The sequence below is a fragment of the Heloderma suspectum genome, chromosome 12 (assembly GCF_057233095.1).
Source record: "Heloderma suspectum isolate Gila_16-S chromosome 12, 16-S_ref, whole genome shotgun sequence".
Classification (NCBI taxonomy): domain Eukaryota; kingdom Metazoa; phylum Chordata; class Lepidosauria; order Squamata; family Helodermatidae; genus Heloderma; species Heloderma suspectum.
The window spans coordinates 1145552-1173216 of NC_139469.1; the positions used below are offsets into that span (position 1 = coordinate 1145552).

At 56.8% G+C, this 27665-nt stretch overlaps 1 protein-coding gene across 6 annotated transcripts in view; it reads right to left on the reverse strand.

Annotated features, from left to right (window-relative positions):
- The window catches only part of CORO7 (coronin 7), a 92135-nt gene that overhangs the window by 52226 nt on the left and 12244 nt on the right, over window positions 1–27665 (reverse strand). For all 6 annotated transcript variants that reach the window (XM_084817985.1, XM_084817987.1, XM_084817983.1 and 3 more), the window contains exons 6-9: window positions 25533–25609; window positions 23451–23501; window positions 13633–13719; window positions 13156–13238 (exon numbers count right to left, since the gene is read on the reverse strand). In XM_084817985.1, the coding sequence (XP_084674111.1) occupies window positions 13156–13238; window positions 13633–13719; window positions 23451–23501; window positions 25533–25609 (298 nt within the window). The remainder of the gene's footprint in view (window positions 1–13155; window positions 13239–13632; window positions 13720–23450; window positions 23502–25532; window positions 25610–27665) is intronic.

Below are 27665 nucleotides of genomic sequence, written 5' to 3' on the forward strand. Positions count from 1 at the left end.
AGAACCCTGCACTAGAAAACCCGTGAGCATTCTCAGGCAGCTTCCTGGGTTCTGACTCAAGCAGGAATGAGCACGATGCACACCCATCTCAGAGCAGTCCCTGCAGACCACTTTCCTCTCTCCCCACCTCACCCCAAAAGGGCAGAGATGGCTGGCCACCACAAAGCGCACTCCCGGGTGCCTAGGCACATCTGGGCCTGCCGCCTCCCAGCTCAGAGGTCTTCCCCTTTCCAGAGCCCCCGGCACGGAGAACTCCAGCTGGTCAGCTCAGGGAACCTTGCTCTTTGTCAGCATTGCTCCTCAACCCAAACCCCCACCCCACACCCCACCCCTGGACCCCTCGTCCTGTCACTCGCTCACAGGGCCTCTCCCATCCCCAGTGCTGCCACTGCTGCTGCTCTGGACAAGCAGGTGCCACAACTGACTTGCCCAGCAGCTTTGGCTCTGGAGCAAGGCGAGCTTCCCAGAGGGGAAGCCAGAGGGGGCTCGGCTCAGAGGGCAGACACTGCTCCTCACAAGGACGTGCTGACCCACTGAAAGGGCCCCTTGTCATCCTCCCAGCAGACTTTTCAAATTAACTTCCCAAATTCCTGTGAAAACTGCTGCTGAGCAAATATTTTCCTTATGAGCCACGTGGATTTTCCAACCGCACCAGTGAGGGAGATGAAAGTGCTGCCGTTTCCAGGCAGAGGGGCGGAAGGGCGGGGGGGGGGGAGGCAGCCCTCTGGCCAGGCCAGCACAAAGGAAACTTGAGCCCCCAAGACCAGCCCAGCCAGCTCAGCTGTGTGCTAACAGCAGCCCTGCAAGGGTTGACTTGCAGACTGTGAAAGAGGAGGCTGCTCTTGCCCTCTTGCACTGGAAGATCCAGCAGGGAGGCACAGCCACATGCTGGAGGCTCTGGGAAGGAGACTGCTCAGAGCCACCCAGGAAGGGGAGAGGCGCCGAGTCTGGAGCCCTCAAAGAAATGCCAGGCAGGCAGGGGCCCAGAACAGCCACAAGGCTCCGGGCCTCTTCCCAGAGCACTGGACCCCTCTGACAGCTCAGAGCAGTTCCGTCAGCCGGGCTCCTGACAGGGAGCAAAAAAGGGAAACACCCCCCAACACACACACCCCAAAGAGAAATTGCCCGATGCGCCCACAGGATAAAGACACAGGCAGAGAGAAAGGGACAGCTGCCACTTCCTTGAGGCTGACTCAGCACCAGGAAAGGATTTCAGAAACCCCCAAATGAAACCAAAATCCCACTTGCTATCAGAGCCAGCCGGGCCAAGGAAGCCAGAGCTCCAGCCAGCGGAAGCCACTGCGGGCATCTCGGAGCGCAGAGGCAGTTGAGAGGGCCGATGCTGGCCAGGACAAGGGTGGCTGCGCATTCCAGGGGCATCTGCCAAGCCCGGCTGACCAAGAAGCTCTAATCTCAGCAAAGGAAGCTGCCAGACGGGGCCTAAAACGTCTGGTCCGCAAAACCGAGCAGCCCCAGAAGTGGAGAGGCAGGACCTCTGCAATGGGGTGGCTCCGCCGGCTGGCCCATCGAGCACTCTCATGGTCCTGGGCCATGAGCCACGCTGGGTGGGGCTTTTGGCCCAGAACATCTGGAGAACATCGGGCTGCCCAGCCCAGGTCTGCACTGACTGGCAGCCCCTCTCCAGGGTCTCAGGGAGGGTCTTTCCCAGCCCTACTGCCTGATGACGGGGACTGAACCAGGGGGCCTTCCGCATGCAAAGCTGGGGCCGTTCCACCACTCCGCAACAGCCCTGCCATCGTTTCCTCTGTCACCGCCCTTGGGGGCATCCCCACTCCCATGACGTTGGCTACTCGTACTGGTCATCAAGAAAAAACAGCAACGGTTGTCGAATCCTCCGTTGCTGCGAGGACCAGCAAGCTGCAGGGGACTTGGCGCACTCCGAGGCCGCCATTCTCAGGTCCTCACAACTGGGGTTTGGCAGCCCAAGACATGCAGTGTTGACGCTCACTTGCCGAGTCTCCCTGTCGCAGCAAGAGCACATTCCCCAAGCGCCAAGGGCACGGTACTTTGGATGCTGTCCATTTGGTGCTGCTGCATTTGCTGCATGCAATGCAGCTGTGCAAACCGGCCAGGACCCTCCTGGATATCATGGCGCCACTGCTGATGGCGGCAGCTCAACCCCCACGGGACAGCTGCACCATTCTGTGCATCTTTACTCTTTTTTCTTTTTAGAAAAACCAGATGTTTTCTTCTAAATGTCCTTGCTGGCCACACACCCTCAACTGCATCCACCCAGCACTAGGTGTAAAAACATGGTTGGAAGCACAGGAACTCCCTAAACCTTTACTTGTGTTTTTTTTTTTTTTAATTTCCTTTGGGTACACCCAGCCTCCGTTTCATGGCAGGCTGGCTGATCCCCCCACTGTATAAAAATCTCTTGAGCTCAATCATAGCAGGGACTCAGCAGATACAAGAACCTTGGGCATGGTGCCATTTCCCCTCCAGAGGGGTACAAGAACCTGTTTTTACTTTGAGCAAAAAGGATTGGGGGGGGCACCACAGCCTCCTAAACTTAAATTGCCCTCCCCTAATACAGCAGTGGATAAAGCCAGAACCTAAATCAACCTCAAGCAGATCCTTATCCCCAACCATTTTGGCCTCTTTTCTGATTGCCTACAGATGATTAACAGCGATTGTAATCACGGCGGAAGGTGGGGAAAGGGAAACTCATTCAGGCAGCATCCAGGGCTGTAGCCAGGCTAAGAACCCCAAAAGGGGTCCCCTTCCCTTCTGAACAGCAGCGTGGTGCTGCAGAATTTTATGCTGAGGCACCCTTCTCAGGGCTGGCTTTATTCTTCATCGAAGATACGATGATGGCTACTAGTCCTCATGGCTGTATGCTACCTCCAGTATCAGAAGTCATGTGCCTCCATATGCCAGTGGCTGGTGAGCATGAGCAGGAGGGGGCACGTCCTCCTGAGCTGCACGTGGGCTTCCCACTGGGGCATCCGGCTGGCCAATGTAGGAACAGAATGCTGGGCTAGAGAGGCCTTTGGTCTGGCCCAGCTTCAGGGCTCTTCTGATGTTCTTATCATGAAGCAACAAGAAGCAGACGCTTCAGACCACAGACTTAAGAGCCAGAGCCAGTTCATGACCTCACCCTGTCCTGTCGGGGGGGGGGGTGCTCGCTTCACATCTTACTTCCAATACAGAGGTGTCTATAGCTAGCATACATTGGCCCCTGGGCCTCCCCAAATCCTGGCCCCAGAGGTAGCTGACTTTTGCAAGCGAGCTCAGAGACGCAGACACCTGCGGTGCAGGGGTGTATGTGCTCCCTGTCCAAGCCCTGGAAATGTTCACGCCACTCCTTAAGCTGCCCAGGGCTCTGGCCTGTGGGACAGACCTCCTCACTTCCCAGTTAAAAGTAGACCCAATCCTGCTTGTGGTGCTTTGTCCCGTCGCTAAATTTGCCACCTGATGCCATGACAGCCACTAGCAGTTTTCAAGGGGCTGGCCAACTTCGTGGAGGACAAACAGCATTATCAGTGGCCATCGGATGTGCACCAGGCAGAAATGGTACCTTCCAATGCTCAGAAGTAGGATACACCTGAGCACCTAATGACAGGGGCAAGCAGGAGGTGATGGCCACACGTCCTGCTGGCGAGGGCCCAGATGTAGCTGGCTGGCCCTTGTGGCTGACAGACAGACTTCCTGCAGGACTGGATAGACCTTGATCTGACCAAGGCGCTCTTTGGATGCGAGATGCGTGCAGGAAGTGGTCTCCTTGCTCCTTTCCCACCACATGTGCCCCCGCAGCCAATTTTTTGGATTGTAAGCCCCTGGGGCAGAGGCCTGCCCACTTGCACGGTGTAAAGTGCTTTCAACGTGCTCTACTTCCCTCCCTTTCTTGGCACGCATCAGTAGAAATGTGAAACAGCCCCACACACCCTCCAACCCCCCGCAGTTCAGGGAAAACAGATCTTGCTGTTTTTTTCTGCGAGGCTTCAAACAGGAGGAAAATGTGATACGGGTGGAAATGGGAAGTCTCTTATGAAATGTGCGTGTTCAAGAATGGTGAGCGAAGTACTTTTGAAGCAACGACTTCAAGTCCTATTGTTTCAGCCAATTCATGGTGCTGCAAAATATTCACAGATCCGAGACTCAAAAGCAGAAGGGCTATCACTGATGGACTAAGAGCGTTTGTCTGGATTACTACTGGATTTTGTTAACCACCTTGATTCTATAGAAATGTATAGGTGGGATAAGCATTAGAAACAATGTATTTCAATTTTTGTCAAAATTCCCATTTAAACACCACTCCTCCTGCCCCCGGCCCAAGAATCCTGCTACCCAGAAGGGATAGATCCCTAGATGAGTGCAGGGGTGTCTGTCGTGTCCCCAGGACCCTTCGCTGGAAGTGCACAGATCATCCAACAGCAGCTGCAGCTGCTCCCGGCTGGCCATTTTCGGGCTCTTCTCCCCCTGCCCACCCCGAGGGCAGCCAGGGCCATTTCAGGCAATGGCCTCCCCCGTTGCTTGGCAGAAACACTCCTGCAAAGCAGGCTTTCGGCAGGCTGTTCCTCACATGGGCCGCCTCCACTTCCGAGAGACACACGCTCCTCCTGGCCAGACACCCACGGATGTAAAGGAGCTCTGGCTGCTGTCGCCCTTCCATCCATCACAGGCTCACAGCCTTGATTGTGAAGCTCTGTGCCTCCTTCCATTCTCCGCCCAAGCCCAAGTCTGCAAAACTGAAACAACTGCATTATCCTTCCTCAGTTTCCCCTCCTGATTCTCCTTCCCCACTCCCCTGTGTCAAACCTTGAGATTGTAAGGGCCTGGGGGCAGAGGCCTGCCCTCTTGTACTTGCTGAAGGGCCAGGCCTGTTGATAGCTCTAGATAGGTGATCCTGAGAAGACGGAAGCGAACGCAGCCCCGCTTCTTCATATCCTGAATTTGGAATGCATGTTCCATTGGCGATGGGGGCGGGGCGGGGGTTATGAGCAGCAGGCCTGCCAAGTTTCCCTCTGGCCCCAGAGCAGTCAAGGCTGGGCGCTGACCTTGCGAGGCAACACCCGTAACCAAACCCAGCCACAGATGGCTGCGATTCAGGGCAGTGCCCTCTGGTGCAGACCCCCACCCCCGCTCCAGCCACAGCTGGGCCTCACCTGGCCTTCATTTAACAGGACCACGGTGGACGGAAGCAGGGGAGCGACTGGGGAGGAACAGAAGAGGCTTTGCTGGCTGGACTGGCGCTGGCAGGAGCAGAGGGGCCGGCATGGGGGGAAGGCGTGGGCCTCCAATCTCCCCCCTCTCCACCCCTACAGAGGGACACAGCATTCACTCCCCCTTGGGCAAGTCTCAACTTGCCGGGGGGGGGGGGACACAACGGGGGTGGCATTGCCAGCCTGGCTAAGACAACCAAGGCTGTGCTGGCGCTCCGAAGCCACCAGGGCTGCACAGCTCCTCCCCCTCGCCCCCCCACGCACAAGCTACCAGGGTGGGCACAACGGTGCTCTAGGCCGGAGCAGGGGACCTCCTTTCTGCTGAGGGCTGCGTTCCCTTAGGGGTAATGTTTCAGGGGCTGCAGGCTGGTATTGGATGGGGTCAAAGCCATCCCCTCCCCACACCCTTGCTCTTTTCTCTCTTAAGAATCTTGAGCGAGAAAGAAAGAGTGTGGGGCGCTGAATGCTAAGATCCTCACGACCCCATGCTCCCCCTCCCGCACAGACAGAACCACCACCGCCATCCTCGTGCGTGCACCCCCCCTTTGTGCTTCAGGGCAAGGACAGAGGAAGAACCCCTTCAGTCCCTGCTCAGGTGGGCCACTTGGCTTCCATGCTGGGCAAAGAGGAACATCAGAACATCGGAAGGGCCTTGTACCGAGTCAGACCCGGGGTCCCCCTAGCCCAGTACTGTCGACACCGAGCGGCAGCAGCGGCCCTCCAGGGCTGTCAGGCAGGATTCCTTCCGAGCCCTGCCTGGAGATGCTGACGAGGATCGAGGCTGGGGCCTCCTGCAAGAGACCACCAGGCCGCTGCCCCTCAGGGAGCCATAAGGGAGCGAGACCCCCTCCTCCCGTCCCCCGCTAGCTAGCCCGACCAAGAGATGGAACCCGAGATGGGCTCTGCCGGTAGAGGGGCCCTCCAGACAGGCCTGGCTTGATTCTGGCGTCTCCCAAGTGCTCCCCGTAACCTTCTCCCACGTAAGTGGAAAACACACACAGGAAACAGCCTCACACGGAGTCGGACAACCCCGGGCGCATCTCGCCCAGCACGGCTGACGCTGACTGGCAGCCAGGGTCGCAGGCAGGCGCCTTTCCCAGCCTACCTGGAGGTGCTGCTGGGGATCGAACCGGGGACCGTCTGCATGCCCAGCAGGGGCTCTGCCGCTGAGCTACGGCCCCTGCTGGGCGGGGGGCTTCTCTCCCCTGCACTCAGCAGAGAAATGAAGCAGGCTGCTGGGGGAGGGACAGAGCAACCAACCCCCCGCCATCAGCGCCCGTGGCTTCGTGCTGCGTGGGGGAAGCCACTCTCTCGCCCTCCAGCATCATCCAAGCAAGCTGTGGCCAGAGACAGCTTCTGGGCAGCTGTACGCTTGGCGTGCCCTTGGGCAAGGCCCCCCGGGGCCCCCTCAGCGCGCCCTTCTCACCACCATGGCCACCACCTGCTCGTGCTCCTCCTCCTCTCTCTCAGCACCGCTCCCACTTGCGCACCGGCAAGCAGGGATCCAGGGTGCCACCAGGCCGCGGCGTCTGCTGACCCGCCCTCACACCACCCCCGCTGCCTGGGCCAGGGCAAGAGACGAGGGAGCGTGCAGGCCGCCCTGGGGCGGAGGAGGAGGAGCAGCAAGTCCAGGGCCTCCTGCCAGTGGGCCCCGCTGTGGCACAGGGTCGCGACAGGTGCCCGGCCAGCCTGCCCTTGGTACCACCCTGGCAGAGGGGTCTCTCTCTGTCTCTGCTGTGGAAGCGCAGCTGAGCTCCAGCAGAAAGGCAGGGGCAGAGCCCAGGAGAGGGACCAGGGCAGAGCCCAGGAGGGCCCACGGGCCAGATGGTCGGGATCGGCCTGCAGGCTGGCAGTTCTCCACCCCTGCGCTGAGCAGACCCCCGGCTGTCAACTAAGGGAAGGAACAGGGAACAGATCGTCCACTGAGGACAGAGCAGCATCGCGACGCCTTTGTTCACTGGCAGGAGAGCATCGGCTCCCCCAAAGAACCTGGGGGAAATCAGCTGTAACTTTCAGATTAGCGGTCCCTATTTGCTGTCTGAACAAATCTAACATGCACCTCTTTTCCTGTTTGAAATGCTTTTGACAACTACAGAATGCAAGTGATCAATCTGTTTCCTCTTAGTTACACCAAGAGGCTCAAGACCCCCATCCTGGCCCTCACCTGCCCCCGGGTCTTCATTCCCAATCACAGTGGAATCCAAGCCCTGCTTCTTCCCCGCCCCCCACATCACCCTCCACTGTCTTACCCCACTATCAAACTTCAAACTGTAAACACCTTGCAACAGAGAACTGTCTTTGAGGGTCTTTTTCTCCTTTTTTGCTAATGCTGTAAAGTACCTTGTACATCAACGGTGCTCTATTCACATTATTACTAGTGCTAGAAAAATGCCCATTAATTATTTATTAATATTTATATGGTGCCTTAATGCACCTGGAGCTTTTCAAAGTACAAAAGGATAGGCCCCTGCCCCAAGGAACATACAACCTAAACTTTGACAGAGGAAAGGTTACAGACAGGTAGCCTGTAGAAGTTTGGAGAGAGTTTGTATATTCTGAAAAAAGACCCTTTTAAGATGGGGAGACAGGGGACAGAGAGAGAGAGCCACTGAAACACAGCACAGTTATGTGCAAGTTAAGCTGCATACACTTCCCCCTCAGGGGCCAATAGGAAACTGGATCGAAAGCCTACTGAGGGACAACAGACAGGTGTCAGTCAGGAAGCCTGGCCCAGCCCCCAGGACAGCCCTGCATGGGGCTCAACTCCGATGGGAGCAGGTGGTTTCACACGGCCCAAATCCCATTCAGCAGCTGCGCTCTGGGAGGGGGACTGGAGCATCCAGGAGAGGGCAAAGGCCAGAAGCAGCGCCACCTCCTCCTGAGCCCCCGCTGGAGGCAGTGCCACTGAGCAGGAGGTGGGAGAGTGCCCAGCTAGCACGCCAAGCGGAGACCCCAGGACGAAGCGCGAATCTCCCCGTCCCAAAACAGCCACAGGCACCACCGGCTTGTTGGCAATCACTCCATAAACGTGGAGGGATCCGCATGTCCTGCGGCATTATGAGGCAGCCCCAAGGGAGGACCCAACCTGGGATGAGGAATAGGCCGGGCAGGCCCTCGGGGCTGGGGGGGCTGGGGCGGGGGGGTCTGGAGCCGAGGGTTCAGTCTCTCTGGCACAGTCTGGACGCTTGCACCGGCCACACTGCTCCACACACCCTCGGCATGTTAGCAGCAGCCGCTGCCTCCCACACTTCTTGGCCCTTCCCCACCCTGCCCTGGCCCCCTCTTGCTATCCCAGACCTGACACACACTCCGCTAACCGGGAGAAAGGGAAATGGCTTCGGGGCGGCTTCTGTTGGAGAGGGAGGGGCTGCTGCTTACACACGCCCCAAACCCAGGCTCAAGAGACTGAGCTCAGAGACACACGGGCCGCTGTTCCTCAGGAGCCCAGGAGACGGTCCCTCCCGAAGCCCCCACCTGCACTTGCCCCCACTGAGAAGCAGGGACACGGCCCAGAACATCAGCTGGCCGGCGCGCCTCCTCCAGCCCCGTGTTCCACATCCCCGCTCCCGCGTGTCTGAGTGCCAAGCGCGTTTAGTCAGGAGGGCCCTGCAGAGAGGCCGCCACGCCTGGCATGACTGAGCCACACGGGCTGATGTGTGCGAAGGGCCAGAATACAGCGCACTGTCGCAGGAGGCCAGCTGCTTCGGCGGTTCTGCTGGCCCCCGGCGGGGCTGGAGTGCCAAATGAAAGGCCCGGTTTGTTCTACAGACAGGCCCGAAGGACCCGCCGCTCTCCTGTGTCTTGGCAATCGGCTGTGAAATTGCCACTTGCAAGGGGCTCCGGGGATGGGGTGGGGGCTTAGAAGTGGGTTTGGCAATTCACAGGACACAGAGAGAGATGGCTGAGCAGAAAATGCCTTTCTCCCCCAGAGTCTGGGCAGCCTATGGAGCCATGGAGCCTGGGCAGCCACAGCTCCCTGCAGCCCTCTTCACTGCACTCAGCTAATGAAGGGGTTGCATCCCTCCCCCCCATATCCAAGACACGACAGCACCAGCGAGAGAGGTTCTTCCTGCAATGGTCAGACCGGAATAGCAGAGTACCCACTTTCTCTAGACATGCTGCGATTGCTTCACATATGTCACCCCACAAAAGAAAAACACGGGCGCAAAGCTGCCAGTATGCTGCAAGGCCCTGCTGCTGCTGCGCTCAACAGCAGGGCATCCTGGGTACCTATAGGGCCGTATCAGCACCAGACATCCTCAGAAAGCAGAGAACTGCAGCTTCCTTTAAGGAAAGCCTCAGTCCTCTAGTCCTCATGGGGGTAAAGAAAAGCCACTGTGGGGAGTGCCTGCTAAAGGGCCAGGATGTAGGGTAGGTCCTGCACCCCATATATAGTTTCCCTGTCCTTACCTAACAAGATTCTCAGTTGCTGTCTCCATCCCACACATCAATGAGGAAGGAGGATGAACCGCAGTTTGGTGGTAGAGCATGTGCTTTGCATGCAGAAGGTCCCAGGTTCAATTCCAGGCATCTCCAAAAGGGTCAGGTAGGAGGGGATGGGAAAGTCTGCAGCAGATCTTGGAGAGGCCCTGCTGCTTAGAGTGGTCAGTACTGGACTAGAAGGATATACGGTCTGACCTGTTTTAAGGCAGCTTCCTCGAAGGCCTGCAGGCCCCCCCAGTTCCATACCAAGGCCTGTTCTTGTCAACAAACTAAGCACTGTACGAATGCAAACCTTGCTAATGTGCAAGGATTCATGTTCTGGTCGCAGGTTGAAACGGGGGGGGGGGGAGGCTGATCTGCTGCACAGGTAGGGAGTTATTCCGCAGCCACACCCAGGCGCAGGGAGAATTGAAAGGAAAGATGGATGGATCTGTCACATTCCATTTTGGACATTTCCTCATTTTTCCAAAATTAAGTTTGCTCCTTCCTGTTTCCACATCAGTTTGCTTTCCCCCATGTCTGCACGAAAATGTGACCCTATTTTCAGGCACATTCCCAAACTGTATACATTCTTCAAGTCATATATTTTTCAAATTACACATGTTCTTGTGTATGTGTCTCTGTACTATATGCACTTTTTTGATGTGAGAAGTTTGACTACAGGCTTCAGAAAAGAGCAGATGTCAACATTTAACTGCATTCTGGTTTGGAGACTGCAAATTCAGTAAGTTTGCATAAAAATGTGAACTGAACAAATTTCTCCTTCATCCCTAATTGGAAGAGAGGGCAATGAAAACCACCTTCCTAGAAGCCAAATGCAGCAGGAAGCAGCATGTGGGAAACCTGGCTGCGCCCAGAGCCAGGCCTTGGCCAAGTGGAGCAAGGAAGAAGGCAGCTGTGGACCTGTCCAGAGGAGAAGGCTCAAGGCCTGCAAGAAGGTCCGCCATCAGCCAGGGAAGCGGACAGGACGGTCATCCCCTTCCAATTAAGATGCGCCCAGGGACCAGCAGCAGCAGGTGGAAGGCGGATGGATGCTGCTGTGGGATCCCTCGCTGCCCTGCAGCTCTTAATGGCAGGGGGGCAGCTGTGCCCCGGGCTCTTCTGGCTTAGCAGCCTGCGCAACTTGTCGGGAAGAGCCACAGCTCGGTGGCAGAGCCCCTGCCTTGCCTGCCGAAGGCCCAGGTTCATTCCCCGGCAGCACCCCGGGAGGGCTGGACACATTCCTGCCTGGAGCCCTGCAGCGCCACTGCTGCCGGTCCGTGTCGACAGACCTGCGCCAGGTGGAACGCGGGTCTGACTCTGTGTAAGGCTGCTTTCAGTGTTCCGTGTGTGAACGCTGCCTTGAGAAGGTTTTACCGCTAAAAGTGGCCTAAAAATAGTTTAAAATAAAACAAGCACAGCGATGCCCAGGATGGTTTTGGGCAATTGGTCAAACGATCTCTAGCTTGGCGCAGGATCACGCCCTCGGGAACCAGTGTGGTTTTGCAGAGTTGGGGCAGGGGAGACCTGCCTTGCTGCACCCCCAAGCCGCCAGCTGGCTATAATGTTGCCCAAGTGGCTGGCCAGAGGCAGGTCAGCAGCCACTGCCTATTTGCGCCCGCAAGGGCCTCCGGCTTCCCAGGGTCTCCCAAGCAACGTGGACTTTGTTTTTTCCCATCCTCCAGTTCACACACCACCCGCAGCACCAGCGGACACGTCACTAAAGCCTCCGCCACTCTCAGAGTTGCCCAGGGAACAGGAGTGCGGAGGCCGTCTGAGCCAAGCACACACCAGCGCCAGCCATCACCACGGAAGGGGCCAGGCAAGACGAGCGCCCCCGCCGGGCCCCCGCCAGCTGCCTCGCTGCCTGGTCCTTCAGGGCAGCCCTTTGATCCCAGAGGGGTGAGACCTCCGCAGGGTCAGCGCAGTGCAGGAAGCTGCTCCAGCCGCGAGGGCCCGCTTCCGGCACAGGTGCTGCTTGGGTGGCGGTCTCCGCAGCCGCAGCAGAGAGGATCTGGGCGCCGAAGGCCTTCCGTGGAGGGCGAGCCCCGAGGGGGAGGGGGCGCATGGATATGCTGCCTGGGAGCCCGTGTGCCTAGAGCTCGCCTTCCTCCACCACCTGAGCAGCAGCTAGGACCAGGGCTACCAGGAACAGGGCGCGCCAGGTCTCCATGGGGGGACCCATACTTTGCACATTACAATTCCAGCAAAGACACCCAGACCCCTCCAAACGATCCATCGTTTCCAAGAGCTTTAAGGAATGGAACTGGGATTCAGAACAAGACTTCTGCCGGATCGTGTGGCTCGCTAAAAAAAAGCCTCCCTTGCTCAGAGGAAATGTGGTGTGCAAAAAGAGCAATGCTCTCTGTGCCTCCCCCCCACGCCTTGCCCACCCAATTCTTCCGAAACCCCCTCCTCCCTCCCTCCCCTCCCCACTCGCTTATCAGGTCAGACTCTGATCCAAGGGGCAACCTTGCAAAGCCCTGAAGTGACACGCAGATAAGAAAGGCACACACAGGCTGCCGGCCACATTCCTGCAGCAGAGATAGAGGCCCTCAGCCAAAATAAGCCAGCAGCCTGGAATCAATTTTCTCCCTTGCTCCATATTTTTTGAAAAAAAGAATAGCAGCCGCCTTCCTTGGTAATCCGTGCAGGCCGGCTGCAACCAGGAAGGGGGGCCGGTGCTGGGCTTTTCCCTCCCCCCTTCACCCCCATCTGTGCTTTTAGAAGAACGCCTTACAGCAGCAAACGCATCCCTGGAAGAGACCAGTCCGCCAAGGTGTTTAATCACGCACTTGCCCAGGTACAGCTAACGTTAGCCATCTGTGGCACACTGGAGTCATGGAAGAAAAGGAGCACCAACTCTTTCCCCAGCCTGGTCACCTGGAGGCGATCATGACTCACCACATCTGACCAGCTATTCCAGGAGGCTCACGGAAGATCCTGCAAGGCCTCCAGAGGTATCACGCAGAGCTTTCCAACTGCCAGGGCTGATGCCTCCCCTGTGTGCTTGCTGCTCACGGCAGCTTCTGTTACCCTGCTCCCAGACACCCCATTGCCTTAGGACACAGCAGATGAGTGCAGACCACAGGCTAAGGAAACACAGAGGCCTGGGCCCGTGCATCGGAAGCCACGGCAAGGCCGAGTGGAGAGACCCTGCGGGCCTGGCCCGGACTGATCCCAGGCCAAGGTCCTGGCCTTCGGTGTCCCTTCCTCCCCTTTTTCTTGCTGCTGAGCTGGCAGAAGTTGGCTCAGGGGCTTCCCCCGTCCAGCCTCCGAACAGCAGCCACCACAGCAGCACACAACACAAAGGGGCAAAGCAGCCCCCAACACAAGGAGCCACGCACGCCTCTCCTGAGGATGTTCCCAGGGGCTGCAGACACAAAGCACTGATCCCTCTGGGCCGGACAAATCCTGCAAGGCCAAACACAGCCGATTCCTCCTCATCCCCCTTGCACAGACGGCGCCTGTGGCGGCTCCAGCACAGCAGCCGGACTGGCTTCAGCCCAGGCCTCCCTGCCCCAGTCCACGCCCTCCGCCATCTTACCTGGGTGAAGCATCCAGGGTGATGGAAGCCAGGGAGCAGCTGAACCTCCGCATGTCCCACAGCCGGACTTCGCGCTCCCTCATCTGGAAGAGAGGCCAGATGTCAGCCCCTTGCAGTGAAGGTCGTCATCTCTACAGCACCCTCAGGGAACTTGCTTCTTTACAAAGCCAAACAAGACACGTAGTCTCTGCCCGAGGAGCTTACACCCAAATTTAGATTTGGGTGCGGGTGGGGGATTGGCGACAGGAACAAGAGAAGAATGCAGGCATGCGCATTTCAGTTGGGGGTGATGACTACGGGGACAGCCCTCATGGTGCCAGCTTTAGGTCCTGAAACTGCAACGGTACTGCCAGATGACGGTTAGAACAGACTCTTAAGCCCACGTGGCAGGACCCCTGCCTCCCGCCTCACCCCGTCATGGCCCATTAGTCAAGGGGAGCCTTCTTCTTCACAATGAGAGGAAGGGGCAGACCGTACCTGGTTGAATCCAACAGAAAGGAGACAGCCTTCGGCGCTCACCCAGATCAGCCGGGAATCCTTGCCATTCGCATGGCCCACAGTACTCTGCCAGGCAGAAGGGAAAGGCCGTCAAGGGCTGGGGGAAGAGGCGGGGGGGCGCCACCTATTTTGCTGATGCCTCACCTAGAAAGCTGGACCATAAGGAAGGCTGAGCGAAGGAAGATAGATGCTTTTGAACTGTGGTGCTGGAGGAAAATTCTGAGAGTGCCTTGGACTGCGAGAAGATCAAACCAGTCCATACTCCAGGAAATAAAGCCAGACTGCTCACTTGAGGGAAGGGTATTAAAGGCAAAACTGAAGTACTTTGGCCACATCATGAGAAGACAGGATACCCTGGAGAAGGTGCTGATGCCAGGGAAAGTGGAAGGCAGAAGGAAGAGGGGTCGACCAAGGGCAAGGTGGACGGATGATATTCTGGAGGTGATGGACTCGACCTTGGGGGAGCTGGGGGTGGCGACGGCCGACAGGAAGCTCTGGCGTGGGCTGGTCCATGAAGTCACGAGGAGTCGGAAGCGACTGACCGAATAAACAACAACAACACCTAGAAAACCACCCCCCAGCCACCATGCCTCTTGGGACTGGAGCACCAAAGGAGGCCCAGGGCTGGCACCCCATATCTGAGCAGTTCCTGGACAGATGCAGGGGAAGAAACAATACACATCCATGGGATTAACAAAACAGAAGAGCTGCCAAGAGAAAGAATGGACATGAGCACAAATGGGATCCGCAAACCAGGAGTAGACAATCCTCTCAGGCCATGGGCACGTTTGGCCATTTGAGAAACTGTCCTGGGCACCACCACAAAATGGATGACGTGGGAGGCACAGCAAATCAGAAAGGACAAGTAACCTGCCCCAAAGACTGAGAACAAGGCAGTGGTGGTAGAGTCTGAGCCCCACACACTAAACAACTCCTTTGAACCCACGGTTTTCAGCACCAACAGAAACCTATTTCACAGCAATCCCAGCTGTGTAAGAAAATGTGTTAATTTTGTTTAAGGAGTAGGGCATCTGGGCGGGCACCAAGGCAGGTGTGTGTGTGTGCGTGCGTGTGTGTGAGAGCACTGATGTCCGCAGGCATCACGTTGCCTACCCCTGCCCTAGACGAGGAAAAAAGCCCCAAGTGAGACCGAGGGCCACAGAACAGCTTGCAGGAACTGAAAATGGCAGTGGGTAACGGGAAGCAAATGTTCTCCGTGGCTCAGGACGTGGCCCTGCTGCCCCTTGCAACTAGCAGGACTCCTCAGACTCCTGGACTGGATGGGCCACGCAATGATCACGCTCTGTCAGGCTGCCCCAAGGCTGGCTCCTTAAAGATTAAGCCTGACCACAGGAGCAAACCACATGGCCCGTGACAAAGGCGTCTGCTGAGCCAACGGTGCCAGAAACTCATGCAAGCCATGTGCCACGACAGAAGGCCTGAGAGCCTCCACTGCCGCTGGCCAATCTGACCTGGCGAAAAGCACCCCCAGCCAGCCCTGGAGACCACTGGCAGCTAGCAGATCCTGCGGGCTGTTTCTGGCAAGATGCATTTGCAGCATGAGTGCAGGGAAGGGGCCAACAAAGGGGGCGAGAAGGCACGGCCCTCTCCCGGGCGCCTGTTCCAGAGCCTCTTCCAGCCCAGGGCCAAATTCCCCTGCAAAGCAGCTCCAGGGGCCACATTCCAGGACTGGGCAGGGCCGCCAAAGGCAAACGGGGCAGGGCCAGAATACAAGAAGACCGGGCTGTGTCAGCATGAAGCTCCTCCTACCAGGAACCCGGCCTTTGGAGAGGCCTTTTGGGACGGGGGGTGCGAGGTGGCCCTGCACAAAGCCCTGGAAAGCACCAGTTTCGGCGGTTGGGGAAAGGGAACGTGGCCGCCTGGGGAACCCAGGATTTGGCCCCCAGCCTGAGGCTGCGCACCCCTCCATAGGCGGACACAAGCCAACGCAGCTGCCCACCACCCTTCTCCTACCTGTTCCCGTTCTGTGGATATCTGTTAAAAGGGAGCGCCACTGCAATTCCGTGTTTTTAGTTATGGCTTTACAGGAAGATTATTACCTTCTTACCCAACTCTTTCTCCAAGAAGCTCAGGACAGGGAACATGCTCCCCTCATTTTATCCCAACAACAACCCTGCAAAGTAGGTCAAGTGGCCCCAGGTCACCCAGGAAGCTTCATGGCTGAGTGAGAGTGTGATCCTGGCTCTGCCCACTCCTAGTCCGACACCCTCACCACTACACCCCCCTGGCTTTCTTCCACACTTAGTCTTTGCTACAGGATTGGAACAAGAGACAAATGGGTTGAAGATGCCAGAGTGTGTGGACAGCAAGGGCTGTTCAGCCCAAGTGGCCCTGCACACATCCTGCCCTAGATCTGCCGGAGGAGGAACCAGGCACCGCTGCCTCCACCTTGGGTGTTTTGGGGTGCTGGGCTTTGCTTCCATCCCTCGTTCTCTGCCAAGTGCATAATGTGGGGCGGTTTCCAAAACTTCAGCAGATGCTGCCACTTGGGGCCACGTTACCAGGAAGAGACAATGCCTTGGATGAGAAGCACAGCTGCTTCCTGGAGAGAAAAGGTAGCCTGGCTGATTCCCTCCAGTTCTGGCTGAAGCAAAGTCTGGACAGCCAAAACCAACAGCGCTGCAGATTCCAGCCCCTCACCCCCTGCTGGAGACTTGGGGCCAGGCCTGCAGGCAAGGGAGGCAAGCCGCATAGCAACCAGGATGACCACAACCCCCCCCAACACCTGAGCCTGCCAACCTCAGGGAAGAAGCCCAAGATTTTACTTCTACTCTCCAAAGTCCAAAGCATACGGGGGCAGGGGGTGGGGGGAGAGCTGGCTGGAATTCTAACAGGGAGGGGAGAAGGAGAGGCCCAGGTAGATGGCTGGAGGCAAGCAAGGCTTTAAGAGAACTGGAAATTATTTCAGAGGCATTGTCTCCTGCAGTGCTCTACGCGCGCGCACACACACACACACACACACACACACACACACACTCGCTTTGTCCCATTGCCTCCTGTCAGGTCAGAGAGGATTTTGAAACAATGAAAACCCCGCAAAAGCTGTTTCAGCAAAGCAGACTTGGGACAAACAAACGCAGGGTGCACAATGACCCCTCTTCCAAACTAGCTTTAACCTGCAGGAAAGCCTTTGGCTGGCTCCAGCCACAGGCAAAGCACAGACTGCCACGGGTTACCTTCTGCGAAATGCATGGTGGGATGGAGGAACAAGGGCAATTTCCAAAAGAGGACCTACTTGGCATTTGGAGGCCCATCCAACCCCGCTCCTCTCCCTCCAGCCCAAGCCTCCCCCAGCCACCGTCTGACAGCCAAGCACACGGAGGGGTAAGCTCCTCCAGCCACCATCAGCCCACCCCCAGAAATGCAGTGTGGTTGCCAGCTCAGCCAGCAGATACACACCAGGGCGCAGGAGGATCTTGTCCACATTCCTTCCATGGCTCAGCTGGAGGAGCGCGAATGCCTGTGAGCACACGAAGGCCCGGGACTTCCGCTTTCTCCCTTTGGAGGGGGCTGAGGCTCCGTGCAGTGCAGATGCAAGAAACGGGAGAGGGGGAAAGATCTGATGCAGAGATGCCCACACGCGGCAGCCCATGCTGGCAGCGCACGAAGCAGCAGCAGCATCTCATCGGGGGCCCTACCACACTCCCCACATGCAAAGATGCAAAGCTTGGGGAGAAAGCTCCCCCCGCCATATCTTCCCTCAGCACAGATGTTTGGCAACCAACCCTCAGCCAGAGGAATAACATCAACCAAACAAGCACCGCTCCAGGGGAGAAGCATCACTCCAAGGCAGCAGAGGACCTGCCATCTGCGGGGGCCACACGGTGCTTCCAGACAGACAGCTCCTGGCGCTTCCCATCCAAAGGCCTCACGCAGCTACTGCTCTTCTGTCTTTTCCTCCCCTTAACAGACTTTTTGTGGAAAGGAAAAAGACAGACGAAGCAGTGGGAAAACACTGGAGGGCTACTAGTGGAAGACAGACCTTGTCTGGACCACTTCTGAAATTCCCTGAACGAGGGAGGGGGGCTGCACGTTCAGAGAGAGAAAACCCCATCCAGAAGCACGCCTGGCACAGCAACACAAAGGCTAGAAACGAACGAGTGTTTCTAAGAGAACAGGAAGTACTGTCAGAGAGGCTTTGCTTCCCAGGGTGTACACACCCACACACACACTTATGTACATTTCCCAGGGTGTATACACCCCCACCCCTTTTGCCCACCGTTTGCCTTCAGTTCAACAGGGCCTTGTTTGTTCCATGACACACACCCTGGATAGATCCACGCTAGACTACTGTAATGTGCTCCACATAGGACTGCCTTGAAAGACAGTTCAAAAACTTCAACGGGTACAGAAGACATCCTCTAGGATGCCCGTGACACCCAGGTATTCAAGTCACCTTACACCAATCCTGTACCAGTTGTAAAAACAAAAACAAACTGAAGATTCCAGAGCCTGCACAGCCCGGCAGAACCAGAAGCAGAAGTGGCATGAGCACGAGGCTGGCGTCCAGGGCAGGCACAGTGGGGCACCTGCCGAGGGCCCACGCCCCAGGAGGGGCTCCCTGACGAGAGCCCCCTGGAGTTGCTCTCCATTCTGGCCTGCTGGCCCCCCTGCCTCTCGCTCTGGCCCAGACACCAGAGGTGGTGAGGAGCAGGAGGTGCCATGGCCCGCGGGCTCCCTGGCGCTCTGCCTGCCCAGCAAGTCAGGGGGAGCAGCGATGAGGCAGAGGAGGAGGGGCGAGAGCAGTGGGTGACCATGGTGGTGAGCAGGGAGGCTAGCTGAGGGAGGGGGCTGCCAGGGGCCTTGCCCAGGGGCCTTGCCCGGGGCCCTCCCAAGCCTGGAGCCAGCACTGCTTGAGCACACACACGCCACAAGCATCAAGCTCGCTTTCCAGCGGCCTTCAGCTTTGCACAGGGAGGGCAAGCCCCCCTGTTGCCCCAGCCAGAGCAGGGGAGTAAGTGAAGAGAGGCCGCTCCAGGCTGGAGCAACATCCTCCTCTCTGCCCCCGCCCCATTACTTGCCCCAGGATGCTGGGGAGCAGCTTCCCAACGTGGCCTTGCGCTCCAAGGGCCCCCTTTCTGGAGCACATTCCCTTCATTCCGGTTGCTCCGATCCAGCAGGCAGAAATTCTTCCACAGGGAGGCAGGGTCGCGGGGGGCAGAACAGCTGCCTTTGGGTTGGGCTTGGACCAAGTTTTAGCCCCGTTTCATTCCTTGATTCCATGCAGGGATAGGAGCCCTAGATCAGCAGGCATACCCCGGCTAAAGAGGCTCCAGCCAAAGTACCCAAACGACGAGTGCACTACAGAGCCATCGCGCAAGCTGCCCTGAGCTACGAAATGGCCCTATTTAAGTCAGCAGCTGGAGTGTTCACAGGTGGTGATATTACACCACTCTTCCCCCCTAATTTAAGTCTGCGTTACTTTTTATTACTTCAAAACTCCCAGCACCAAGGTAGCCGTTCACACTGAAGCAGAGAACCAGGAGCCAGGATCCCCCCCCCCCTTTTGCTCTCTTCCTTCCCAGCGGCCTCCTCGTCTTCAGGCCTGCAGGTTCCCCGCTGCGCGGCCCGGCTCCTCTCCTGCCATCACTGGCTTACTGCCCTCGTGAACCTGCCTGCTAATGGCCCCCTCCCGGCGCCCCATTCCCTTGAAGAGCAGGCGGGGGGAGCAGCCATCACCCGCTGCAGAAGGCAGCGCAGCACAGCTCCGCCACTCAGGGCGCTGGGGCTGTTCTGTGAACTTCCTCCCCCAAGCCCGCTCTCCCTGCCCCCACCTCCCAAGACACGCAGTCTGGCAAGGAGGCCGATGGGAGAGGGGAGCGCAGGTGGTGTCTTGGCAAACAGGCATCGACCCTCAAAGGCTGCACTGGGCCAGAGAGGACCAGCTGGCCAACCCGGACTTCACATGTTCGGTTACCCTCACAGACCCGCTCAACAAACAAAGACAGAAGACGGCTTGCCCAAGGAGGGTCACACACGGGCAGCACCAGGGCTCAACGGGCCACTGGCTCCTCCGTGCGCAGCATGAGCACACCAAGGATCCACTGTAAGAAACCACAACCCGGTGACCCGTGACCCATCCTGCGTGCTGAGTCATACACGCACCGCTCTTCTGTGTGTCCAGCTTCATGACTAACCCAGGTGCCCCTTGGCACTAGAGCACTCTGGCCAGGATCTGGCCTGCCCACCGCCCAAACAACGTGGCTCTTCACGGCTGCTCCGTTGTCCCCCTGCTGCTCCGCCCAACGCCTGCCAAATCTGACTTGGTGCAGCCCCCACACGAGGCGCGTACCCCATGCACAGGCTCAGCTGGCACCAGAAAGAGTGGCTGCTCTTCCCAGTGCCTGCTGAGACCCCGGTTTGGGGCCATGCGCATCATCCCTGCAGGGTGGGGCGCACCATGTGGAAGGACTGGGCCACATCCCCATGGAACTCAGATGAGGATTCCTGCTGGGGGGGTTGCTCTAGGGGGCAGAGCTCAGAGGCCAAGGGAATGCCCCAAGCCATGTGAGGCCCGCGGGCCAGAGGTGCCCTCCATGTTTTAGGCCTGTGCCAGCTTTTAGAAGGCCCCAAAGCAGGGGAGAAGCTCCTCCTCTAACACCAGGCCCAACGCAGTAGCTGGCTGGGGCCTGGAATTGGCTCTAGAAGCAGGCCTACATTGGGGGGCGGGGGAAGAGTAGCTGTGGAGCACCTGACTGCCTGGCTTCACGGAACTGCCCGCCCTCGGGGGGGAAGAACAGCACAGCCCCCTCAAGTCACCAGGGAGATACTGCGTGCCAGCTCTAGCTGCCAAGGGCTCCCAGTTCAAGGCATTCAGTGTCCCCTGCCCCCCGGGAGGAAACAGCCGAGGCAGACCCCCGCCTCGTAACGCCGTCGTCAGCACAGGCGGGAGCCAAGCAGGGCCAGCAGCTCTGTCCCACCCGAGGGTGGTGGGAGGCCGGCCGGCAGGCACCCTCGAGTGCAGAGGGAAGTCACAGCCACACTGGGAAGAAGCAGGCGGCTCCCACACAGCCGGAAACCTGGAGTCTGAAGAGAACCACAGCCAAGTGCGACTCGCCCCGCACGCGCTGAAGGAAACAGCCCGACAGCGGGACAGAGGAAATCATGCCCAGCTAAGTCCTCCCATTTCATGGGGGATACAGAAAACTGGGGGAGGAGGGGAGGCAAGTGGGCACTTTCTAGAAAGGGGGAACCCGCCATGTCAGCCTGCGCCTGTCAGAAAGGAGAACGATTCTGCCCCATCTGTTGTGGAGGCCACAGCCTCTCAGAGGACTTCAAAAGCAACCAGTCAGAAGAGCAGCGCCAGGACCACCTTCCCTGCCTGTGGCTCATCTCCTCCGCCTTCCCCCAGTGACATCGGCCGCCTCCTCCTTCAGAGCCCGCGCTGGAGTGGGCTGTGACAGCTCAGCATGCGCGTCACCCCCCCCACACACACACAGCTAGCAGCCCTGGGTGGGTCACGGATGCAGAGGCCAGCCTCAGGGCTCCGGCCACAGCTCCCGCACGGTTTCTTGCCCATGTCCCAGTATCTGGCTCGGCACAGGCACACCGCGCGGGGCCAAGGAGTGGCCGGGCTCGGAGGGTCCGGAAGCAGCAACTGAACTGCCACCTCCCCAGGACTGCCCCAGCAGGCAGGCCCACTCCCACTTTTCAAGTGGGCAAAACTAAGGTCCCAATCCCTCCTAGCACTGGACACACCGAGCCAGTGGGTCGTCCTTACCGCTGGCTAAGAAACCTGGAGCTGGCAGGCAGGACTGCATGAAGTTGCAGGGAGCCCGAGCTCTGCTGTCTTCATTAGCCACAGATGCCGCCACCACCACTGCCACTTCCTTTCCCTCACCCCCTCTGTGGCTTCTTCCTCCCCGCAGCATTCCTGGATGGAGCGGGGGGAGAAGGAGCAAAGCGGAAGTCTAAAGCCGCTCATCTCGCTCCACTGGGGAGCAGAAGCCTGAGAGCAGAGGAGGCGCGATGCTATAAATAGGCTTCCCAAACGCAGGCCGGCTCCCTTCCCAGCTTCCCACGGCCTCCTTGGGAACAAGGGATGCTGAGGACTTCCCTCCAAGCATGAAGGCCGCTTGGCTGCAGAGGGTGGGAGCCAGGTACCCCCATGGTGACCTCAGCGTGAGAGAGGTGGGGGAGAGAGAATCGAAGCCACCCCATGTGCTGCCCAGGGCCTCCCTCTCCCCTAAACAATCCCACGGCTGCCTCCAGAGCAGGGACACTGCCAGCTCCCATGCAGAGGAGAAGGGGTGGACAGGGACAGGGACCTTCATCCTTGCGGGGGGCTGCCCATGGCACAGCCATCTTCCTGGTTGTCACCACAGGCTGGCTAGTTCTAGCCGGAGAGAGAGAAGCAGAGAAGAGTGGGCAGCAAGGCACACTCTGGAGGGCAACCTCGGTTGCTGGAGGTTGTGAAGCCCTCCAGAAATTGCTGAATACAGCAGACAGATTAATGCAAAAGCAAAATATCCAACCAAGAGGCAAATCCCACAAGCAGAAGCCAGTGCAAATTAAGTCAGGGCTCATTTGGACATTCAGAGAAGTCAGGTGGAAAAGCTTCTCCCAGATGGTACCATTGCAGGCTGCAGCAGGGGGATCATTTGTTTTAATGCCTCCCTACAGGGGACAAAAACTTGCTGCGGGAAGAAGAACAGCAGGTCAGGCAGAGAATTGCCTATGTCCCTCTTGCTGACATGCTACCTTTCTACATGAAAAATACAAAAATTATAATAAAAATAATGTTTAGACAGGAGCACAGTCAAACAAGAGATTTCACTCCAACCGCAATGCAGCTGGAAGAGGTACTAGAACCGGAAAAGTTTCACCTCTTGACTCTGCTGAACGTATGGCCCAGACCACAAGAACACCAGGTCTGTGGCACCCCCAACTGTGACCTGCATGGCACTGGTCCTGCTGGCCACCCCACAACTGGGCCAGTGTCATCCTCTGCCATTGTCCCCTGGTGAAACTCGACCACCCCACAACTGAGGCTGAAGGCAGCAGAAAAGGAAGGTCCCTCTCTCCAAGCAGAGAATGTTAAGGAGAGCAGCAGAGAGCCACAACCATTTTCCTCCTGCAGCCTTGTGAAGCTAAAACGCAGACCCTTGTGGGTCGAAGGGAAGGCAGGCATTCCAGCCACAGTGGGGGCACAGATTTCCCCTGATGGCGTTATTAGGGGAGGTTTGCACCCCCAGAAACTGCTTTCCCAGACACCCAGGTTTACACCAGCTAATCTCTCCATCCAAATTTTGCCCCACCCCTACTTTATGCACACAACAACAACCCTGTGAAGTAGGCCAAGCAAAGAGACAGCAGCTGGCCCAGGCCATCCAGTAAGCTCTGTGACTGAGCAGGGAGTTGAACTGGGTCTCCCCAGGCAAAGTCCAGCACTTTAGCCACCACACACTACCTTCCCCAGCCTGGTGGGACTTCAACTTCTGCCAGCCCCAGCCAAAACGGCCAATGGTCAGGAATGCTGGGAGTTGTAGTCCAAAACATCTGGCGAGCACTAGGCTGGGGAAGTCTGTGCTACACCTCACCAGCTCCCGCTAATCCAAGGCAAAGGAGCGGGCACCTGCCTGGTTCTCCTGCTGTCAGCACCACAAGGCACAAGAGGCCGCTCAGCTGTCCAGAATGCTGACGCCCAGGGCAGCACAACTCTGGCGGCAGAGTCACCATCCGAGGCCGGGATGTCTGTGTGCTGCACCCCACCCTTGATGGTATCCCGACCTCCACACACATCCCATTTCTGCCAGCCGTCCGAGAGAAGCAAATACCTGACAGGCTTCACTCTTGGCCCGTGGATCAAAGATCCGCAGCTTTTTATCCTGAGGAGAGAAAAAGGGAGGTCCTGAGGGGTGAGAAGCACCCCAGAAAGCAATCCCCACCAAACCAGCCCTCTGCAGCCTGCCACCCTTCAGGGTTGCAGCCTGCCACCCTTCAGGGTTGCACCCCTCGTCCCATTCCCCACATCCCCTCTGCCTTCTGAGGCCTCCACACAGGATGAGAGGGCAGGAACAGCTCCAGAGCCAGCAAGGCCACTGAGCATCATCAGGATTGACCACGCCTTGACCTGACCTGGGGAGAAGAGCAGAGGCGCTCTTGCCTGTACCAGCTCTGAGTGAGCGTCACATCCTTGGCGTGGCAAAGAGGCTCCTGCTGGCTCTGTGGCATCAGATCCACCTGCCCAGCCCATTTTGGCCTTCAGCCCCTTTTCAGATACGTTGGCCTGACTCAGGCATTCCTCCAAACCGTAAACCAGAGGGATGAAAACAAGTCATGAGCCCTGCGCTGCCTCTTCCCCTCTCACTATTTTCCTGTTTAGTACAAGCCACAGTTTGCGGCCACATCTGAATCGGGACGCTCATCAGAACACGGATCAAAGCAGGTTTCCAGTTCCAGACCAGAAGGCTGACCAAGCCGTATCTTGCCGATTCAGTTGTCTCAGCAAGCCGCGTTGGTGCCAGACACGAAACAGAGTGGCACCCTGCACAGGAGGGAGGGAGAGCCTCAGCCTGCCGCTGGCTCCCGATCCTCCGAAGGTAGAAGCATCCTTGAGTATACTGCAGAACAGGTGTGCCGCTTCCTAGGTGAGCCCTGAGGGTTTCCAGGTGGGAAACTTCGCTACTTCTTTATAAGCAGGAATAACTGAGGCACTCCCAGAACACACAACACTCCTGTCCAGGGGCTCACTTTTGTTGTTTTCAAACACAGAAGCCACATCACAGAAATAGTCGCACACCAGCAACCATCTGCAGCAATGGGAGCAGGTGGCTGGATGAGGCCACACTCGCTGGCACAAGATTTGGGGACCAGCGTGGCCTGCAGTGCAGACAGGCTTTTCGGTGCAGAGAAGCTGTTTTCAAGAGGCACATTCTGCGTGCGCACAGCGCCACCCAGCGTTCACCGGCAGGACCTGCCAGGAATGGAGGTCTGCAGGGAAAAGCACAAGGCTTCGTGGAAGGCTGGGGGAGCCCCTGTTGGGAGGGAGGACAAGCAGGTGGCCTTCCTTGATACCTGCCCTTCAAGTTGACCTCAAGGGCTTTCCAGGACAGACATGGGATGGATGGATGGATGGATGGGGGGCGTTCACCCTGCTCTGGATGCGGCTGCACTCCCTCTGAAGGAGCGAGTTTGTAGCTTGGGGATTCTCCTGGGCTAATCATTGTCACTTGAGGCTCAGATCACCTCAGTGGCACGGAATGCCTTCTACCAGCTTTGGCTGGTGGCCCAGCCACACCCCTGTCTCAACAGGGATAACCTGGCTTCAGTAGTCTATGCTCTGGTAACCTCCAAGTTAGATTACTGCAATGCACTCTCCGTGGGGCTGCCCTTGAAGACTGTTCAGAAGCTGCAGCTTGTGCAAAATGTGACCCTCCTGGCACCAACATGGTCATCTTTTCAGTGCTGGGTTAAGACTTTCCCAGGCATTTGACAGCGTATGATAAGGTTTTTAATGGGTCCTAGGATTCACTGATGATTGTTTTAAAATTGTTCTATTTTTGTAAGTTGATTCTATATTATGTATTTTTAGTGTTTTAATCTTTGTAAACTGCTCAGAGAGCTTTGCTATCGGGTGGTACAGAAATGTAATAAATAAAACGAAATCCTCTTTTGCTGACCCAACACAAATTAGTTCCAACTGCCGCATTCTGCAACAGACTTCCTTGATGAGATCAAGCAGCATGAAGCAGCCAGGTGGTGTGGGTTACGGAGTGGGCACTGATATTTGAGAGGGATTTATACATCACCCACTCACCTGAAGCATGAGCCCGGCAGCGCCTGCTCACACGCTGCTCCCTGGTTGCCCCACCACCAACGCACACACAGCACACAGCACAAGCACCTCTGCTACTCACCTTGCAAGAAGTGCCCAGGAGGGAACCATCCAGTTTCCAAGCCAAACTCTGGACCTGGTCATCATGACACTCCAGCTCTGCAGGAAACGACAAAGCAGTTTGGTTGCCTGGTCAGAGTCACCAGCTGAGACACTGATCACCCACCAAGTGGCCAGATGGACATGATCCGGGGCCTCTCACGATTTCCTCTTTTATCCCACCCTCCCCTGCAAATGGGGCAGGCAGGATGCAATAAATGTAAAACAACATTTTAAAGGTGACATGCAAGCATCCAAATATCTGAGCAGTACTAAATCCTCAAGGAGGCAAAAACCCGCACAATTTTCAAGCTGCTCTGCTAAGGCGGGCAAGCTCTGGTGCCCCACAGCCTGGCAGGTGGTGGTGAATTCAAGGTGTACACTTTGATGCCTCGAACACAAAGGGCTTCTTACCCTGGCCAGCTGCCCATCAGTATCCACTGGGCCCCCATCAACAGCCAGGCCATAAGGGGAAGGACCCTGTGTGTAACAGCACAGCATGACTCACATCAATACTCTGGGAGTGAAGCTCCAGGGTGGCACTCCTCCATGTCTAGCCAGACCTGACTGGACTCTGCAGCCGAGACTTTGCCCTTTGCCCCGAACAAAGTTTTTCTCTGCAGCCTGTCTCTGGCTCCAGGAAAAGCATTTTCTGCTTGTTGTTGGTTGCCCCCCATCCTGAGTCATGGAACTCACTCCCAAGGAAGGCTTAACTGTCCCCTTCCCCCTCCCCTCCTCTCTCAGAGACAAGAAAAATTACTCTTTTCCACAAAGCTTTTAGGACGGAATGGGGGCCTAAACCACATTTGCACTTTTCTGGTGTGTTTTTAGTTGTATTCTTATTTATTGTATTTTTGTCTTGTTTTGTGGCTGATTGTGTATTTTTGTTACATTGTGAGATGCTCTGGGCAGCTCTGGGGGCAGACATGACAGGGTATACATTTTTAAATAAATGAAATTAAATAAAACAAGCAGACAGGGAAGCTTGCCTGGGGCTCACACTGCCGTCTTTTCAGTGCCAGGCTAAGACTTTCCTGTTCTCCCAAGCTTTACAAATTTTTAAAGGTTTTTAAAGTACTTTTGAATATTGTTGTGACTTATTATCTTACTCTCTGAAATGCGATATTGTATTTTATGCTGTGCTGGCGCTTTTATTAATTTATCATCATTATTGTAAAATGCCTAGAGAAAATTATTTTATGAGTCGTTCAATAAATTTAATACATAAACAAAATGTGTATGTCTTTCAAGACAGATACCATCAACATTATTCACACTGTATGCTTATTGGACCAAAATGTGCAGACAGTGTAGAGGAGCAAGCCTTCGAGCTGCATGAGGCTTCTCTCCCAGCAAGAAAAGAGTTCTGTGCAACTCCAAAACTTGCTTTGATTTGTCCAGTTGAAGACACGACCTGAACAATTTCAAATACTTTCTTCCTTGGAGGAAATAAAGTCACACACAGGACAGGTCATTAGCGGACAATGCCTTTTTTGTGCTGGGGAATACTATCCAGGAATAGTAATTCTATCCCACACCGCTGTCAAAAATTGGGGTTGGGGAGTCTTTGCACAGAGCTCACAGGCCTCGTGACTGGTTGCCACGCAACGCGGCCTCTCTGCGGTTCCCATTTCCTGCTTGCGCAAGGCCTGGCATGCCTCTTGCTGGCTTCCCCTTTCACTGCTCTTTCAAACGTCTCTCTCCCTCTTCAGTCTCACCTGACTGCAGGGAGCCACCAGCGACTCATTCCAGCCACATCCCCACAAGCATGTGCCTGCTCAGAGAAGCCAAGGGAAAGCACCACACGCTCTTAATCCCGCCTGCAGCTTCAGGATGTTGCAGAGTTGCCTGCAAACATCCTCTCCTGCCTCATGGTTTTTCTTGCAGTGGCCAGGGAAGCGAAGGGCAAAGGAGCGCAGTACAGCCCCTCCTGGCGCAGGCTAACTTGGCGTGTAGTCTGGTTTCCTCTGCATCCTTTATCCTGCTTCCAAAAACATTCGGAACGTTTTAGCGGAAGAGTCTTGGGGAGGACCCGACGATCAGAGGTGGAACGCCTGCTTTGCATGCAGGAGGCCCCAGATGCAATCCCTGGTATCTCCGGTTTCAGGGGATCGGG